The sequence below is a fragment of the Paralichthys olivaceus genome, chromosome 17 (assembly GCF_024713975.1).
Source record: "Paralichthys olivaceus isolate ysfri-2021 chromosome 17, ASM2471397v2, whole genome shotgun sequence".
Taxonomy (NCBI): Eukaryota; Metazoa; Chordata; class Actinopteri; order Pleuronectiformes; family Paralichthyidae; genus Paralichthys; species Paralichthys olivaceus.
Genome location: NC_091109.1, coordinates 804,150 through 824,229, shown reverse-complemented (window position 1 = coordinate 824,229; position 20,080 = coordinate 804,150). Strand labels below are relative to the sequence as shown.

General features: G+C 42.3%; 2 protein-coding genes across 2 annotated transcripts in view; both read left to right on the top strand.

Annotated features, from left to right (window-relative positions):
- The first annotated feature begins 3,497 nt into the window (after positions 1-3,497).
- Positions 3,498-13,049, top strand: pxdc1b (PX domain containing 1b). Its single transcript, XM_020087674.2, has 5 exons — positions 3,498-4,158; positions 9,330-9,421; positions 9,572-9,689; positions 9,811-9,922; positions 10,402-13,049. Exons 1-5 carry the CDS (start codon positions 3,903-3,905, stop codon positions 10,523-10,525), a joined length of 702 nt encoding a protein of 233 aa, XP_019943233.1. The 5' UTR covers positions 3,498-3,902; the 3' UTR covers positions 10,526-13,049.
- Positions 13,050-14,099: 1,050 nt separating this feature from the next.
- Positions 14,100-20,080, top strand: part of LOC109629742 (protein disulfide-isomerase TMX3) — a 28,394-nt gene continuing 22,413 nt past the window's right edge. The window contains exons 1-8 of the mRNA XM_020087603.2: positions 14,100-14,217; positions 14,538-14,595; positions 15,972-16,011; positions 16,664-16,787; positions 16,953-16,998; positions 19,113-19,193; positions 19,644-19,743; positions 19,975-20,052. Of these exons, the coding sequence (XP_019943162.1) occupies positions 14,124-14,217; positions 14,538-14,595; positions 15,972-16,011; positions 16,664-16,787; positions 16,953-16,998; positions 19,113-19,193; positions 19,644-19,743; positions 19,975-20,052 (621 nt within the window). The 5' untranslated portion in view covers positions 14,100-14,123. The remainder of the gene's footprint in view (positions 14,218-14,537; positions 14,596-15,971; positions 16,012-16,663; positions 16,788-16,952; positions 16,999-19,112; positions 19,194-19,643; positions 19,744-19,974; positions 20,053-20,080) is intronic.

Sequence of the window (20,080 nt, the reverse complement as noted above, 5' to 3'; positions counted from 1 at the left end):
AAGCGTTCCAGGATATTGTGGTTTCTTTTCTGGATCGTGAGAAACTTCATCCGTCTACGATTGTGATCCATAGCTACGTTTCATTGTTGGGTGACCTCTAGTGGCCGCTGTAATTATGACTTGAGCAGTGGAGGAAGGTGACGTCATACTTTCTACTTCAATACCTTAAGTGAAGATGTGATATGAAGGTCACATGCTGCCATTGATGAGCCAGTTCAGAATGTACTACTTTTCGTCCTAGAGACAAAAAAAACATTTGGTTGTTCAGGTTCAAGGACTTGATTACTGTGATTACTTCTGGATCAACATTGACAGAACCACCCTGCAGATCCGAGTCATGACTGCTGCAGCTGTAACTTCCACAATGAGGGAGTAAAGCGATCAAACATAATGTCCGCCTCGTCTCTCAGAGCCTCGTCTCTCAGAGCCTCGTCTCTCCGTGCTTCACCGGAGACACAATAAGGACGGGGCCATAAAACATCCCGTCCAACAGATGCTCGGTGAAGACAACCACAGTCCATTACAGAGCCTGTTAAAACCTCTCTCTAACCCACCGTCACCCCGGCCCCTGCACTGCTCACTGGCTTTTGTCTTCTGCTGCGTACGAGGACAGAGTTATGGCTCCAAATGACTTCCACCGAGTGAAGCTGTGCCACGGCTCACAATGCTGCTCAATAAAAAGAGAACGGCTGCTTCCATCAGCGCAGATGTTCTTGGTTCTCTGACAGATGTGTTCATCTTTCTGTTTTTCTCTCTTTTATGAACAGCTTTGCTTAATGATCCTCCGATGTTTGGTTTTCTAAAAAAAAACAAGGGCCGTCGTAGGATTTAAAAGGGTAAAGAGGCGGCTGTGGACGTATGTCTCAAACATATGCACTTGTCAGGGGGTGAAACTGATGAATGTTTTAACGGAAGAGAAGTGAGTCACAGAGGATTTTAATGAAAGAATCCACAGCTCTTCCTTTTCATTCTTTTGGATTAGAGACGTCTGTGCTAACGCCATCGGTGCAGGTTCAGGGTGCGGCAGCCTCAGTGAGGGAGGGACAAATTAGAAGACAGGAGCTGTGCACGGCCTAATTCTCCTCCTCGGAGCTGTAAAACTTTATGTGGGTGATCATCAAGGCTCCAAATGTTAGTCTAGAAAACTGTGCTGTAGGTCCACCGCCCAGGTTACAAGATAAACAACGTGAAAACGATTTCTGTCTTTTCAGGATATCTTAGTTTAGATATTTCTTCTCTGTAAGTAAACCATGGTGTAATCAAAACAGGCTACGATACTCAATCATCATCCCTGAAAAATAAGGACTTCCTTCATCTTTCACTTTGTCTTTTATTCTACAAACAAACCATTAACATTTGCTCCTGCTCACTTAATCCCCCCCCCCTCCCACAGAGTCCCGGCCTCTGTTGCATGAAAATGGCTTTTAAGGGTGAGTGGGCAAAAGTGTATTTTTCCGTTTAAAGTTGAGTCTTTCAGAGGAGTTTCACTGGAATGAGGCAGAATGTGCTGAGTCTGTGAATGTGGTCCCACCGCAGATTGAAGCCCTGCTCAAAACGTTCAGATCCTATGATTACACGAGGGGGAGAAGGGCTTTTCAATAACACTCTGCTGGTTTCTCCATGAACGACAAACATTCTTCAACCGTTTATTCTTTTAGAAATGTGCAGCATTCAGCATCAACTGAATGATCAACTTCATGTCTCTGTGTAGATTAACCCATATTTATCAGATTCATTCTAATATGTGAAAGACAATAATGCTTCTTCAACTCCCCTGAGGTTGGCGGGGTGGTACAAGTTGGGAGACGTACCACGCTGTCAAGTATTTTCTGGGTTTTTTTGTCGAGTGAAGATCATTCTTTCCAGGGTGACTCAGCTCTGCAGCTGTAGAAGCTTCATGTGACTCAGCATCTCACACCTCGACCGCAACATGACAGTACGATATTCAGAGTTGACCTGAGCAGCTGAATATGACATGTGACATATGCATCACTGTCATTTTCTTTCCACCGTATCATTTCTGCTGTTGTAATGATGGGCTGCGTATTAATGGTCGGTATCTGAAGGAGCTAATTTGTAATCTGATTCCATTCTTGCTGTAAACAACCACAGAGATGAGTGATCCTGTCGTTGTGCATTGCTCCACAGCAGTTGTTTGAAACTTGTATTTTGTATTATGCTATTAAAGTAGGGTTCATTCTCCTATGACGCTGTGGTCGGTGCTGGTCATCACCATAAGAAGAGGAGCATTCAAACCACTGACTGCATCTAAAGTGAGACGTTATCTGTGGTTGACAACGTGGAACTTTGGAACCAAACAGCAGCATCTTCTCTGCAGCTCTCGGCAACAAGGAGCCACGACACAGCCGAATATAAAACTGTCAAACGTTAGAGGAGATCTCTTTGGACTGGTTAATGTGGGAAATTGAAACTTTATTTTTTCCTGACTGGCTGCATTCCCTTGATGGGAGCACTTACTTTGCCACAGCACGACTGAAACACTCACTAAGGCACAAAGAGGGAGGCAGAGTTTGAAATCTACCATCTGCTGCGTCTCATAAAATGCAACATGGCCGTCGGAGCTCGATCACGTTCTCTGGTCTTAAATGCACATCGGCTACATTCGTGTATGTGTATGTGTGTGTACAGTAACATGATATTTCCTTCTCTGTATTGATATATATTGCTTTTACCAGAACTGTTTGCAGACAGTCCCTTTCCCACAGTGCAGTAGTTAATCATCCCACAGCTGAATCGTCATTACTTGACTTGGCCACGACTTCCTGTCAGGCTCTCGTATGCTGGTCTCTCCACTCAGTGAAACATTAGTGAGCCGCTCAACGGAGCAACGCACAACAAATCGTCTCCTTTTCCAGTCACGGTGGTTTACGTTTGAGTGAAATAGTGAAAACAAGAGATATATGAGTAGAGAAACCACAAATCCTGCAAAGGCAAATTGATTTTAATGGATTTCAGTCTCTGGGACGTTCGGCTGCCTCTTCTAAGAATTTTATCCTGTGGTTATTTCCAAACATCTCATTTCAAGATTAAGTGTAGCTCACTGCATTTTAAGACGTGGCACAGAAATGCACAGGAAAGGAAAATTCCAAATAAGATATCTTCTTCTCTCAAACATAACTGACCTTAATTTAAGAACAATATGACATTTAGACTATTTTCTCTCCTCTATTTATATTCTATAGTTTTGATCTCATGTTTTTTTTTTTACATTCTATCTATCCATCCTTTTTTCTAAGAGGGAGATTAAAAGAATCAAAATTTAGTAATCATCGTACAAAAACATGATTTATTATTCATGTGGCAAATAAAAGCATCATTTTTTTAACCTCTAGAAAAAAAAACTTAAGAAGAAACATGGGTGAAACAACTTTTTCTCCCCCTGATGATAAATCAAATGGAAAGGTTTGTTTTTGCAGCCTTTTGCATAATAACACCCTGTTGTCAAAGAGGGGAGGAAGGAAGGAAGGAGGGAGGGAGGGAGGAGGAAACTGAGGCTGGAAGAAAAGCAACATCCAGACAGTGAGGAGTGAAATGCTGTAGATTTAAGAAGCCACACTTCTCACATGGACCTTTTTTTTTTTTAAATGTTCTGGATGCAGAGTGAGAAATAAAGTGTCACACAGATCAATATCTTCTGCAGGGGCGTTATCTCTGAGTCTAAAGTCTTTTTTTCTGCATGATGCCACGTTGAGGTGACGCCTGTGATGATCTGAGCAGACGCAGTGATCCTCCTGAGTCTGCGGGGAGCGGACAGAAAACTTCTCTCGTCTTTTTCTCCACTTTTCCTCCGCGTCCTCTCCGCTTCTCCGGGCGTTCCTCCCCCGCCGTCCTCATGCCGCCGGCCCGCCGCAGCGCGCTGGACTGACGGCCGCCCCGGAGGAATGGCATCGGCCGTGTTCGAAGGGACGTCGCTGGTCAACATGTTCGTCCGGGACTGCTGGGTCAACGGGATCCGGAGACTCATCATCAGCCAGCGGGCCGAGGAAGAGGAGTTCTACGAGATCAGGACCGAGTGGTCGGACAGGAACATCTTATACTTGCACCGCAGTTACTCCGACCTGGGCCGGCTCTTCAAAAGACTGCTGGAGTCCTTCCCCGAGGACAGACGAGACCTGTCCAAGTGTCCCCTCATAGAAGGTATGAAGAAGAGCTGATGAAGCAGCTAACTCAGAAACACAAATAGCCATTTTAAATCATCACCAGGGGCACAGCTACAACTTATGTGGCCAGAAGGTGCTGGGGCCCCCCTGCAACTGTCCCTTCACATGTTTTCTCCTTTTCACTCATGATTATTTTACAGTAAAATACCCATGAAGCTAAAGGGACAGCTCATTATCCACAGAACACTTTTTGGGGTTTCAGGGGTTAACAGCGTTTCAGCCAAATCTAATACACTTGTAAAGTAACTGGTGGCCAATGTCAAAACAAGCTCAGGGCTAAAATCATCGCCCGCTTTGTTTGGCGCCAGGAATCGGTGAGTTCGCAAATCTATGTTCTAATCTGAAAGAAGTATTTTAGTCTCACACAGATAAAACTGCAATTTTCTTAGCTTCTCCAAAACAGCAGTTGTGCTGAGTGGAGATTTCCGGTCTTGTGTTAGCTTGAGCTAAAACGTCAGCGATGGTCAGCACGATCAGACCGATGCTCGTTTATTGTCCCGGGAAAGGATTGGTATAAGAACATCTCTATAAAAATGCAATTATATTTCAAACCTTTTTTTTTTACTCAGTGGATCGTTGTGGTCGAACTTCCTTTAGAAACAGTTGTGGATTCTGCAGAGGAAATCTTTATCTCTGCCCTCACAGGAAAACCCCCTGCAAAATGATATTCCTGTTTACATCGAGCCTCAGACAGAACAACAGCTGCTGTTGTGTTTTTCTTCTTCACTTCACATTTTTGTGGATTACAGTTAGACCCTGTGATCAGAACAGCTGTGTAGAGAAAACCCCCAAAAAAAATCATTTCTAAATGTACAACTGAGGACATTTCTTTTTTAAATACTGTAGCTATGGATGCATTTGGTTTAATCGCATCATAGTCAGAAGTGTAAGTATTTAAAATGATCTGATGGTGTTTAAAGAGGCTGAACGAAAGAATGAAAACAGTCAATAGGACTTTAGGACTGATCAAATCAATAAGGTTCGGAGCCTGGATTTATTTGCTTCTGTTTGGACGGCTTAATAATTAACAGAGTCCACGTTGGGATGTTACATTAGGAGACAGATCACATCACCACAAGACCAACCTGCTGACAGCATGTTTCTAACGCTTGTCAATATTTAGGACCTTCGAGTCGGTGGGGGGTGGGGGGGGGGGTCTGTAAGAGCAGATTTTTTTGATTCAAAAACTGGATTCATGGGAAAATATTAAAAAACACCAACTTCATGTGGAAATTCACTCCCTGCATCATTCGGTTCTGGAGCGGTGGACGTTACTGGGCTGTTTGAGGAAAAAACCCAGTTCTGAGGCCGGTGCATTGATCAAATGCCACAGCAGGAACATTCATAATGACTAATGCAGGTGCTCAGTGTGTGAGGGACGAAAAAACACACTGGGAAAACATATTTAACATACTTTTCATAGACGGGTCCAGGGCTCTCATGTATCGTTAACCCAGCTGTGAGCTCTGTTTACCCCAGAGTCTGATTTAAACATGAACACTTCTGAAACTGAAGCATTTATTTTTCCTCTCTATGCTGATAAACCTCACCTAATAATCGACCGTCTGATTGAAAGTTGCTGTGGTGTCTGGTTGAACTCTTCCGCAGAGTTTGAAGCAGAGCTTTGTATCTTTCCATAGGTTGAACCTTTTGGCCCTGACAGTTTGGATCTGGCTCTGTGGTTCCCTCAGTTTGCCAGTAGCTTTGGCTGAACTTCCTCTCCTTTGGCACTTCCCCTTCTCGTCTCTACACACTCAGCCTATATGCATGTTTTGGAAACATCTCTTTTTCGTGGTGACTGGAAAGCTTTGCTTCCTGTCCAGACACTTGACAGGTTTGTTGACAGCTCGCTGCTCCGTCGCTGCCAGTACAGTGTGCAGTGCATTTTGGGAAGAGATTCACTTCACTTCTTTCTTGACTGTGTCTCACTCGTCATATCCTTGTTAAAGCTAAAAGATAGATGGAGCTGTGATATCGGTGCTGAGGCAGACGTCAGTGTTACTTTAAGCCGGTTTGACAGGTTCATTGATTGAAACAAGGTTAATAACATTCTCCTGATGGCATTTCCTTAACTCCTACCTCTGCTCAATATTTCATTTGCATCCCTTCTAATTGCCACTCAGATTTAAAGTCCTGAGACAAAACATAGCCCCGGCCTTTCTCAGTCCACTTTGCTCCGGTCGTGTTTTCCTGTTTCTCTGCTGCACCCAGGCAACAGGGACGGCCTGCAGAGCTCCAGACTTACGTCATGCTGGGGGGGGGGGGGGGTCAGTGACTGGGAGGAAAGTGAACTTCCCATATTTAGTCGCTCTGGTCTGCGAAGGCCTCGTAACACTCAGCGTCCATGTGACCTCAGAGGGAACACAGACGGGAAGAGACTGCTCACATTCAAGCGAACTGGTTGTGGGTGAGGAATGTAGATGCTGTGTCTGAAATCACTCAGGTTATTATTCACTGCTGCTTTCATTAGAAATTCTCAACAGTCGACTCTGGAACGGTTACAGTCGTTTATCAATCATCATATTCCTGATTCAGACGTCTGTTAAAGGAGAAGATCATGTGATTCTAATGTTGCTTAAGTCAATTAAAGTAAAAATAGGTAACTTTTGTCCTTTTTTTATTTTAGATCAAATATACTCAGAAATGTCTTAATGTAATTTATACGGATTTGACCAACATGTTTATTAGTTCTTTATTAGTCGCTCAGCCAACTCGCCTTTAAATCTAAAGAGATAAGAGTGTTGTTCTAATGGGTTCTTTCCCTGCTGCAAACAAATAAACCAAATTTATATTTATGTTTTGATATTGTTATGTGATTTAAAAAGGCAATATACTACACTGAGAGTTAAATAAAGTGCAGTAGTTGGATTTTGACGTACACACTGACAGGACTGGTACTTATAAACACAGTTCACTGAGGTTTCATGTCCTCTGCTTGTTAACTAAGGCTCCCAGAAATAACCCAGTGACTAAACTGCGGTGAGTCAGCGGTGAGATGATAAAGGGTTGAGCTGCCGACGTGCTCGATCAGAAGTTAGATTTGAAATAGCTGCTTTTACATCTGATGACAGTTTTGATGATGTGTTGGAGGACGACCTGGACACAGTGTTGTGAATGTGAACCCACTTGTACTGTGTTATTTCAGCTAATACAATAAATAGAGTGGCTCGTCGCCGTGGCACGCTGACGGAGAACTTTGTAACTTAAGTGTGTAATTTAAAAAAACACTACAAATTTCATCTGACATCTGTGTAATTATTGTCTTTGTTAAGATTTAACAGGCTTGTTGTGTGAGGTACAGACAATTGAACCCATAACTGAGAGTGACGGCGGTTAAGGAAACGTTGTTGTCTCTGGAGGACAATTCAAACCAAACAAGTGAATAATCACAGAGAAGACAAAAAATGTTGATTGGTTTTCACAGAGACCCCCCCCCCCCCCCCGTAAACACACAGATGACTTTAGTGAGCAATGGTTCAGGAATAATATTCTGAGAGGCAGTGTATTTTAATGTCCTCCCCTGTGTCTGTCTGTTGGTATTTTGGTGATTCACTATGTGCCACATAGGTGCAGTTGGAGTGTCACTGTTAAACCACTGCGGCACTGACTGCACACAGAGTCACACAAAGTCACACAAAGTCATCAGTGCACACACAGATGAGTTCCTGGCTATTTCCACAACTAATTAGTGAACTTGTGTAAAGCTTACATCTCTTTTATTCCAGGTTGTTTCATCCATAATGGTTTGAATATAACAAAACCTTTCAGCTGATTAATACATTTTGCATCTATGTGATATCATCAACTATGTGTTGACTCTGCAGCCTCTAATTGGAAATGCATGCGTTGAGAAACTGACTACACAAACCATATCTATTGTGGTTAAGGCGATTCAATCTTGTGCAACCTGCACCAGGCTGTTGCAGAAATAACGACTACATACTTCCCCTTTGCTTGTTGGTATATTTTGTCATTCTCCTCAGAAAGGTTGGAGACGTGCAGCCAAGTAAACATAAGTAGTAAAACTACTTTTACACAGACACATTCTAAATGCAAACATAACGATTTCAGAACTTGTTTCTGATTTGACTTTGTTTTTCTATAGTGGTATTTATTTACTAATCTATAAAATTACAGCCTGGATCATTTTATTATGAATAAAATTGTCCCCTGAAGTTTCAGTTCATCCAGAAAGAAGAGAAGACAGATCTCACTATTCGGCTGAATTAGTTTCTGGTGGGACGATGAGACTTTCTGTGATTGTTAGCAGCTCCAGTTTCTCCAGATCCAGAGGAAGTTTGAGGTTCAGACAACGTGGGAGTGTCACTGGGTTCCTAGTGATGATGTAACTGCCCGATCACTCCTCATATCCCCCCCACCCCCCGGTATGATGTCATCACTGTGGGCCATTATAAATGGATGAGCTGGTGACTGTGCTGCTTTGGGCTCTTACTCAGTGCTTCCAGTGTGTAACAGTGTTTTGTACATCAGGCAGATTCTTGTCAGCGCGGCGGCAGGCGTCATCGTTATTCTTCTTCCTCACCACATCCCTTTGTCAGTGTGGCAGTAAATGATTACATTCCTAGCCTGATGCTGGATTAACATGTTGTGATCACAGTCACTGTTATGTAGCCTCTCTCCCCTGTGTTATTACTTTACTCTGCAGATTGACAGCATCACTGAACTCTGAGCTCTGTGTTCTTGTTCTGCAGACAATGATACGTCTATTTTTGCCCCCCTTCACTTGGAGTAAATATCAGGGTGCATTGTTAACAAAAAGGTTACTGCATAAAACACACTCCTGCATTCACAAACCTGTCTGCCCTTGTGTGTCCTGACCTATGGACGGATAATAGTCTGATAAAGGTCGGAGCAGCGGCCCTTTCTTAGTTAAACTTTCTTTTGGAGTTCAATGTTGCTCTTCGTCTGAGGTGGGCAGAGGTCATTTTGTAAAAATAAACACATTGCAGCATTACGTAGTCCACAATATTTTCTTACCATTACACGTGTGACACAATAACATCACAACCTGGATATTATGAGCTTCACAAAGATGCCAGTAATTGTAATTGCTGGGGTGTTAAACAGAATTCAACACTTGTATTGAAGAAACAAGTTCATTTGAAAAACATGTTTTTTTTGTTTCAGGGCTGGTAAAGATCAAAGAGGCGAATGACATCGAAGAGAAGCTGAATGAGGTGGAACGATTACTGAAGAATGCCATCAACATGCCATGCAAGGTGGGTCATTCAACGGTCACCCTTCAAATCTCATATCTGAGCTTTATTAGCTTGTGTGCATTAACCGTGGCTATTTTCTGAGGGCTGAGAGGCAGATGTTGGAACTTTCCTCCTCGTAGACTAAATAAGAAACTAATCCCCTCTCCGCAGTACTCCAGGTCAGAGGTGATGTTGACGTTCTTCGAGCGGTCACCGCTGGACCAGGTGCTGAGGAATGACAAAGTCCACAGAATCCAGCCGTGCTTTCAGAGTCCGATCAAGATATCAGGTACGCGTCTCGTAGCCGAATCTTTTGCAACACAAAGCTGGGAGACGTTAGGGATCATCGTGACATGATGTCAACTTAATGTCATAATGACCTAACAGGTGATGTAATGCTGCTCTTTCAGAAATCATGCGGTCGAATGGATTCTGTCTGGCCAACACAGAAACCATCGTGTTTGATCACAGTATCCCTGAGGAGAAGGAGAGGCCTTCGTCCACAGACTCTGTGGAGCATACGTACGTATGAAGATCACTCCCTAACACCCAAAACGAATCATGAGCTACAATCCCAGGGGGGTTCAACTATTTGCAGCATAACATAAATTCCCCTTGTGTTGCACACATGTAAGGATTTCCTTCTTTGCTCCTGAGTGTACAGTAAGTGCTTTGTTGAGTGAAGAAGCCCTTGAATGTGAAACAACCCCAGGACCATCCACCCCCCTCCCCTTAATGCACCACAGGAAGTGTGTCTGTGTGCACCATTTCCTTCCCTGGGTGTGTGTAGGAAATAAATGAGGAACACATTCCCCCTGGTGATTCACACAAAACAACACTTTGCATCTCTCTTAAATAGCTGAAATTGTTTTGCGGCGTTGAAAAAAGAGGACGTGCAGAGTTACCACAGGGTTTTAGCTCAAAGGGAATCAAACTCTTTTGATTCCTAGGTTAGACTACATGCTGTCCTTGGACTAATGTGTCTGTCCTTGTGTTGCCAGGTACGAGGACGGAACAGAGTTTTTGCCGATGGAATCAGACGTGTGTGATGAGGAAACAGAGGCGTATGTCACCAACCTCTCGTACTACCATCTGGTCCCGTTTGAGACTGACATCCTAGAATGAGGATTTGACACAACACAGGACAGTGGACGGTTGATGTTGACCTTTCATACTCTTAAATGGATCCAAGCTATGCAATGCTGCACATAGCTGCTCCACTTAATGCTGCTTCAAGTTTTATAGCCCATTTCAGAGTCGGGCAGGTGCCCAGTACGCACCCAAACATTAATGTGACGTCACCAGTGTGCCTCGTCCACAGCCAGTGTTTGAACAGATTCAAATAAGAAGGATATAAAAGTCTTCAGACTATAGAAGGCGTTCATCATGTGATGGAACCTGTGGCGGCCACAGTTGTTGTCCTCAGGTCCCATGACTAATGACTTTAAAAGTACAGAATTTTTATACACCAGTGACTGCAACCACGAGGGGGCGAGAACCATCCACTGTCACTTTTCTGAATTTACCAGCTCTCCTTCTGTTTCTACATCTTCCATAATCATATATAGTATCTGTGAGCAGATCTGCGAAGCATCTGCTTCCTCTCCTTCAAACTGCTCTCCACAGTGTTACCACTCTGCTGTTTGATTTGCTGTGGGAAGACAGGAAGCTGTCATGAAGCTCTGTGTATCATCTTTCTTTATGGTTTCCACCAGCATTTAGGAGTTTTTTTTATGTACCAGCTTAAAACTCTTTTTCTTTTCTTGCCGTGATATGCAGTAGATTCTTTGACATGAGAGTTTCCTAAGATCCAGGTGAATCGAGGCAAAAATCAGCTCAATAATTTGAATTACTTAAATCTGCAAAAATGAAATGTGTAGCTATGCAAAGTCTTCTGGCCTACAAAGATCTGAAATGATGAACTTTACAAGAAGACTCGAAGCCAGAGTGTGGTGCTAGAGATCAGACGTCGGCAGATATAATGGTTCGGGCATCTCCACAGAATGGACCAGAGACCGCCCGAGCCGAACGAGATGGGTCTGACATGGGAAGTGGCCCAACAGGAAGCCCAGGACAGACCCAGACGGAAGCAGATCTTCTTATGCCCCTCAAGGGACGTAGAGGAGATAGTAATGATAATAATAATAATAATAATAATAGTAGGATTTTCATAGCTGTATTTACTTGCCTTTGTTTCACTTGGTTCTTGGATCACTGTCAAGTAAAAGAACATGAAATAAATATTAAGTGCCATTATCATTTTCTTATAACACACTCTTTCCAAAGCGAGAACTAAATCCTGCCCTTTTTGGACGTTGGCGAGAGTTTTTAGAGACATTTTCTCAGAATAATAAAATTGAATGTGTGTTCATGGTGTAGCATGTTACGTTGCTTATTTTGTTGTTTAAAGACCAGTATTGTCATGTATCTAAGAATGTGCGTCGCCTTTAGGTGGATAACTGAATCATCTCTGTTGCCGTCTGGTGAAATAGGGCAAAGAGCGCTTTGTTTTATGGGTCAGTTGAGGTCGTACGTGACCCGCTCTGTAGGATGACGTGAGTGGGTTCCAGCAGATATCTGACTGTGGGAGTCTGCAGCTCGTTCTGCGAACGGGGAACAAGTCCTCCCTTTTTCTAAAGACAAACAACCTTGCTGTACTTTCTATAGGAAAAGAGACTTGATTAAAATCCGTGTCTTCTCTATGTTTTGTGGGTCCTGGCGCAATAAGAAGAGTGTTTTCACTTGTGTAACTGAAACTGTGGAGCTCAGCTGAGCATCGCGTGGAATCTGAATGCAGCTGAAATGTACAAATTACATTTCTGTGTCGTGTGAAGTGTATGGAAGCCCATCGGCATTCATTGTGTTGTCAGTGCAGAAGTCATTGTGGCTGTACAATGTAGGCTCACAGCTTGAGTCCAGTTTTCCACCCTTCCAAACACAAAGGCATTCAACCCTCACAATCTTGGCACACAGGACACACAGGACGGTCCTCGGCATGAATCTATTTTGTAACACAGTCATGATCACGACTCGCCCCGTGAGAAAGTCCAGCTCTTTCTCAGGGTGTGAAACTATTTCTTGCTCTTTTTGTTCTTTCGTTTCTCCGAGAACGACATCTTGAATTGATAGATATTCTTTGAAAATAAAGGTTTCAGCTCACACAGAGGCATTGATTAAGAAGAAACTGTTTTTGTTATTTAGATTTTCATACCAAGGTCACAGTTTCTTATATATATTTCATATCTAGAGATCAGAGAATATTAACACTCCTCCCTCTGCTGTCAGTGTGATATAAATATTCTGCCACCGTTTCCATGAAGTTAAGATAAAAATGGTACTCAGCTGACAGGACTGAGTAACAGGATGCTCCAGTTGAAGCAGGTTTTAGTGAATATTTTTGAAAACATTTAGTTTCTAAACTCCAGCCACACTCTGTGAAGCCACCATTCTCTGTGTCATATGTTTTAGTGTGTGATGTTCTGATGTGTAAATGTTTCAAAAAGACTGACTGAAGATAATTTTCATTATGTAGACGCTTGTTTGATAACTTTAAATTTATGAAGATGGTATTAGATACAGATTATTATTCTCAAAGCTTCTCCAAACAAATGAATATGTTTTCAATAAAATATTTCGTTTTTTGTGAAAAGCCTGATGGGAGATTGCATTTTATGAAACTTTAATGTCTCCTTATTTCAAAGGGAAATATTTCACTTGATTTTAAGTTGAAGATTGACTTTTCAAAAGTAATTTTATACATCAAGTGATTCAAGAATATGCACCATATAAGCACACTAGGGTACAAGTACTGTCCCTGTTACTTCTGAAGGTATAATAACTATTCTCACTACTTGTCAACAAGCAGTAAAAGGTTTGGCCTGTGGGTTAAAGTAATTAATCGTAGAGTGCCACCCTGTGGTGAGTATCTGTAGTCACCGTTAGTATCTCAGTCAGTTAAATAAATCTTATTATTTGACAAATGAACATAGTAAGAAACAAAGAAATACATATTACTTATTTAGACGTATCAGTCAAAAATACCAAATAAAAAAATCACTAATTAAATTAAATGATCAAAGTGAACTTTACCATCAATTCTGCCACATGTACAGGTTGAAATGCTGTTTCTCTCTGATCCCCGGTGTAAACATATAAGTGGACAGAACACATAAGCACACAACATATTAAGTACTCAAAACAAAGTACATAGATAGACAGATAGACATACTTTACACTTTATTATAGTACAACAAAGTATGCCATCATAGGGCACACGGTGGACAGGATGAGAGTAGTGATTCTCATTCTACAATAATGGATTGAGAAGTGGTGTAATGTAGTAAATAGCAGTTGTTGTAGTATGATAGAGGAATTTACAGTGAAATTACTACAAGAAGCTGCATGTTTGCATTGAAAATATTCAGTAACACTTCTTCCGATGATGATCTATTTTTTTGATGAAACAGTTATAATGGTTAATGCAAACTAAAAGTACCCGCCCCCAACTCAAAACATATTGAAAAAGATGAGAAATGTTAGTTTACATCAATAAACAAATTAAAATACAAATCAAATCAAGTAATTGAATAAATAAAAAATAACCCAGTCTAATCATTTATGATCATTTCTAATAATAATCACATTTGTCTTGAACACTTCAAAATAAAATAAAAACTCCTGCAGCTGCTGCTCGGACGCTGGAGGCGGCGTGACCTCCCCGCGCATGCGCAGACGCGTCAGGTTCCGCGGCGCCACTTCCTGCTCTGTGTCTGCAGACGGAGCGATGGCAGCGGGGAGACTTTCTCTGGCGTGTGGAGGTACGTTCACTTTCTCCGTCCTCTCCTCCACCTTTACCCCCGAGCCCCCCGCGGTTGTTGTTCGGTGTGGAGAGCCTCCATTGTTGTTGTTGTTGTTGTTGTTGGGGGAGAGAGTGAGAGGAGCGGGGCCGGGCTCAGGCTCGCTCAGTTAGCCGGGGGAGCTCGCAGCGTTTGGCCGGTGATGCTCCCGGCGGTCGTGCGGCTCCAGGCTCCGGAGGAAACAGAATGAAAATGTCTTGTTCACATCGCGGAGCTCAGTGTTCTTCTCTCTTCCTGTTTCCCCGTGTCTCCCTCTCCCTCTCTCTCCCTTCACGTCACAGTCGCAGCGGCCCTCCTCAGCTCTGCGGTGCTGGCGTTCGTTGAGGATCTGGATGATACGTAAGTGACGTATTCTTCAATCTATGTGCTTAACGCAGAAACACAAACATGAGGAGGATGATGATGAGGAGGATGATGAAGATGAGGATATAAATCCAGTTTGTTTCACTGCAGATGTGTTTTCAATGAAGCAGGTTATCATACAGAGTGATTTATAAAATACCACGTGATGACATGACATGATGGGATATTGTACAGAGGATGTTTCAGTTTATTCATCACGAAAGATGAGGTTGAGACATTAACCTCATCTGATCCATCATGGAGGACCATGATGATGATGATGATGGTGGCAGCTGATCGTGGGCTGTGGTTAAAACAACAGACTTGATATACAATACGTCTTCTCACATATTCTACCATTACTGATGATAACTCTATCATTTACTCACGTACAAATACTTTACACACTGACACACGTTACAAACTGTTTCCTCTAAATCAATCAATTGTAAATAATTCTCATTTACAAATGTAAATCTATACATACCCGGTCTTTATTTCTACATATGTGTATCTTTCATTTCTTTCTAGCCTAACTTGATTTTTAGATAGCTATGTTTATACCTGCTTTTGCTCTTTCACCTCTTTCTCAGGGGCTCTGTAACGTTTGAATTTCCCTACGGGGGATTAATAAAGTATTTCTGATTCTGATAATGTTGTTTTGTTGACGTGTTCAGCTAATTTAGTGCGTTTCTGTCGTGAGACTCTCTCTGAGGTTTCTACGTGGTTTTACGGAGACAGGTAGATTATTGTCAAAGGGATAGTTCACCCAGAAATGAAGGTAGTTTGGATTTCATCTCTAAAGAACGGTGTCCTTTAATTGGATATCTGTGGGGGGAAGTCTCTGAAGGTTACGTCTCTTGTGTATATTTGTGTTTGTGGGAACTTCTGATTGTGTTTTCTTCTTGACTAATCACTAATGAGCTGCACCTATTTTGATAATCGTATAATCCTTTTGGTCCTGAAGTTCCTGAATTTGAGCTTCACGGTGCAGAATGATCTATTTCCAGTTTGACATAAGAAGTTAACTAGTTTCTCTGAGCTTTTGGTTTAGTTTATTTTTGTTATTTGTCCTAAAACATGTCTCAGGGGGATTTTTAAGCAAACATACTAAAAACATTGTCACGAAGGACTCGGGACAATTTGAATTGACACTTTTTTCCCTGTATTTTCAGACTTTTTACAAAATAATTGATTGATAGATCGATGAGCAGAATAAAGGATAATCGTGGTTTACCGTCACATAGCTGAAACAGTAATTGTGACATTATCATTTTTTAAAGTAGCATGCATCTGTATTAACCTCACCATTAACTTTGTCTAGTAAAAGATCAAAACTGTCCTTTAATCCTATTTTTTTTTCTTTTCAACAGATTTAAAGAGACTAGAGTGAACGACATCTGGCTGGTCGATGTAAGTCGGACATGATGCGTACACACACACACACACACACACACACACACACACACACACATACTCACTCACCCTCAAACTCACAGACACACACAAAAAAAAATCCCGTCTGGTTCTATTCAGCTGTGCTTTACTTCATGCCCAGTGCACCACTGTCCAGATCATCCCTTGCGGAAATGGCAGCAGTCGGGCTGGGGTGTGCAGACTGCGCTCTGTGTTTGTGATTAGTGAATGAGAAGTCATGCATGCCGGGCAAAGCCAGGGGGCTCGGATGGGTTTATAACAGAGTGATGTCTGGGTCCTTATTTGCAAATCTACCTCAAACACCCAAAGCTGCTTCCACTGCTAGTTCGGGTTACAGGAACGAGCTCTGACACGGGACTTTTCAATATATTGATGACAGAATATTTCACCACACTCAGGGTCTGAAGTCAAATCCTTCACCGAGCAGTTGCTTTATATATCACCAGTCACTTATGAGTAACTTCATAACGTCGTATTTTAAAGCTCAAATCAATATTTTAAACATTCCCGATGAATCATGGGGAATATGAAAGGGTTCATCAGAAAACTCTGCAGCTGTTTTGTAGGATTGTTTGATAAAATGTTGCACACGATCTAAAGAGTGTTTTCTTCTCCTGCTCATTTTCAGTTCTATGCACCATGGTGTGGTTACTGTAAAAAACTAGAGCCGGTATGGCACGAGGTGGGAGTGGAGCTGAAAAGCTCTGGGTCGCCGGTGCACGTGGGAAAGATGGATGCCACTGCATACTCTGGTGGGTAAACAATAAAGAAATGTAATGTTTTTTACGATATCCTGTATGTGAAGGCCTAGTGCTGGTAAAAATATGAGAATTGATTCTTGGCCTTATTTATGATATATACTATTTATGGTCGTCACTTTTCCTTCGGGGTGATATATTGTTTTGTCTACGTTGCAGGAATGGCGTCGGAGTTCGGTGTCCGTGGTTACCCCACGATAAAACTGTAAGTGTTTAAGTTTGGTACAGATGATTTCTTCAAAAATACATATCACATCATATGCGTCAAATACACATCGTCGCTCGCACAATTAAAGCAGTTCTGAATTACGAGTCTCTGTTGAGGTTGTATTTTGTTATTTAGGTTTTGTAATACCTCACATTATATTGTATTGTGTATTACTGCAGCTCTTACTCTGCCCCCTTCTCCTTGTATCCCCTCAAGTGTCTTTACTTAATGTGTTGTGTTATTATGGAGATCCTTCTCCCCTCTGCTGTATTGTTTCCCTCGAGGTTTGGCCTGTTGAGATGCTCCTCAGTGACTTAATTCAGGAGGGATTAAGGTGTTGTTGCTGTTCCTCAAGGCGTACCTAAGAGTCTAACTGAGTTTGCACCTCCTGAACTTAAATTTTATAAGCTCTCTCACTTTCAGATGCTGTAATTGATTCATGTCTTCTGTGATAAACATAAGCAATTTAAATCTACATTCTCCCGATGCTCAGGTTTAAATTTCCTCAGGTGTGTCTCACTTCAATTTATCTCGTGATTTATGGATCAACAATTGAAGTCTGTGTGATTTCTTTTTCCAACTGTGAACTCTTTCAGTTAATATTCCTCCTGTAACTTATTACAAATTGTTTGTTGAGGTGCGAGTGACATTGCGTCTTGTGAAATTAATGAATTTAGGTGGATGCCAGCTGCTCGGCAGCGAAGCTCATGTTGACTTGAGAGAAATGATCATTTCACACAACACATACAGAGTTTCCTTCATATATCTGCAGCAGAATCATTTATCTTCACGCTGCCATAATGGGCTCCCCGTTTGGTTTCATCACGTTCATTTGGGAAACTGCCACAGGATCACGGCAGGGTTCATAACATTAAACCAAGCAAGTGATGAAACATCCATCGAAGAGATGGAGATGCCTCCCCCAGTGAGAGAGGGAGACTTGATTTAGAGTTCTGTTTCCCCCTGAGTTCATAAAACCCTGTGGGCTGATGCAACCGTAGAAACCTTAATGCATTCTGCTTGTTGTATAGGAGCTCGACTGCGACAATTTCCTCAGCTAGAACTCATTTAGAGAAAGTCATTTGTTTTTTTGTTTTTAAGGTGTTTTGGGGAAGATGTCGAAGTTGAAGAGGTTGAATTAAAGAAATAAACATGTAACGATATAAATGCACATTTCACATACACCTTTCTGCATTGTTTATTTGTTTAAACAAGTTTTCATATCAGCGAACATAAACGCACGAACCAATATGTCTGTGAAAGGCCAACTAACGTATTGATTGAACTCTGCTAAAAAAATTTGTGACTGTCTGCTTGTCGAGATTTTGTGGCAGGAACTCTGTGCATGGAAACAAGCAGAGACGTTTTTCACTCCAAACATCAGAAAGGGGAAGAAATATGCACGAAATGACTTCAACTTGATGATTGTTACTTTGAGTGTCTCAGAAACTGTCTTTGGTGTTTGAGTCGAGTATGAAAAAAACATTCTTTGAGCTTTTTGAGGAGACAGAGGATGAGGCTGTGGTGTCTCACCAAAACTGGACAGTTGTAGAAAAACTTGAAGTCTCAACTTCTGCTGCAACATGCAGATAGTATTAATCCTCAGACCCAACCTGCCTAAAGCCTTTCAGCTGGTGTGGGTGTGACGGTGTGGGGGGAACACTTTCTTAGTGTGCACTAGGCCTCTTAATACCGGCTGAACAGAGTTTAAATGCCACAGCCTATGAGACCACATCTGTAGAGCACCTTTGGGATGTGGTGGAACCGGAAATTCCCTGCATGAATGTGCAGCTGACAAATGGGCGAGAATCTCTAAGGAATGAGTCCAGCACCTTGTTAAATCCAGGCTACGAATAATTCAGGTTGTTCTGGTGGAAATAGGATCCTACCCAGAGGTAGACACGAGGAAAGTGGCCACTGGTTGAATATAAATCAGCCAATGTTTGCCTTTGAGAAACAGGAAGCTGCTTGTATTTGCCTGATTAAACGATTAATCAAACCATGAATCTGTCATCAGTCTGCAGGTAATGACTGCTGAGAAATATAAAAGGTCCTGAATGATTTTACAGTGGTATTATCAGCCTCTCACTCTTGTTTTCTTCCTGTCTCAGGTTAAAGGGTGATCTCGCCTATAATTACAAGGGACCAAGGACAAAAGATGATATTGTGGAGTTTGCGAACAGGGTGTCGGGGTAAGTCACACTTCAGTTCAGTCACCACTTCAAACAGAAGGGACATGACGCTGCCAAATTAGTGGAACTTCCCCTTTTTCCCAGGAACACGTGCTGCGAGACACATCCAAGTGAGCTGTGTTGATGCTGGCCATATTTGTTTCATAGCTCAGTGGATTTCTGCCTCTGATGCTCCAGTTTAAGCCACTGTATCAACTGAGCCCGACAGATTTTCTCCTCCTTGAGGGAAATCAAGCTAGATCCGTGACAGAGGGGTTCATCAAACGCTTGGCTCTGATTTCCGAGTCCGGGGATGGAAAGTTGGGGAATCACCACTGGGGGGAGCCAGCAGCACACACATGGACTTCACACACTAGTCATGACATTACTGTGTAACTTGTGAGCTGTCTTGATTTAAAATTTTAAAAATCATTTGACATAAACAAACCGATGTGGGTTTTATTCCCCCAGACCGGCAGTCCGAGCACTTCCGAGCAAGCAGATGTTCGATCACATGATGAAACGACACGATGTGCTTTTCCTGTACGTCGGCGGGGAGTCCCCCCTCAAAGTGAGCAACATTTACACCACGCAGACATATTCCATTATCGCTCTTTTGTCCTAAGCACCCAGCGTCTTCAGAGCACTTTTAAAACTGTGTATTGAATGAGTGATAGAGGCGCTGCTCTTGTAACATATTTCAAAGAAGGAGTGTTTAACACCTCGTAGTGAGTCGGCTGTTGTGACGCTGATTTATTGAAAGTCTTTGTGTAGATGCTGAACGACCTGTTTGTCCTTGCAGGAGAAGTACAACGATGTAGCCTCTGAGCTCATTGTCTATACCTATTTCTTCTCCGCCTCAGAGGAAGTCTTGCCTGAGGTAAAGCTGCATATTGTCACCATATAAT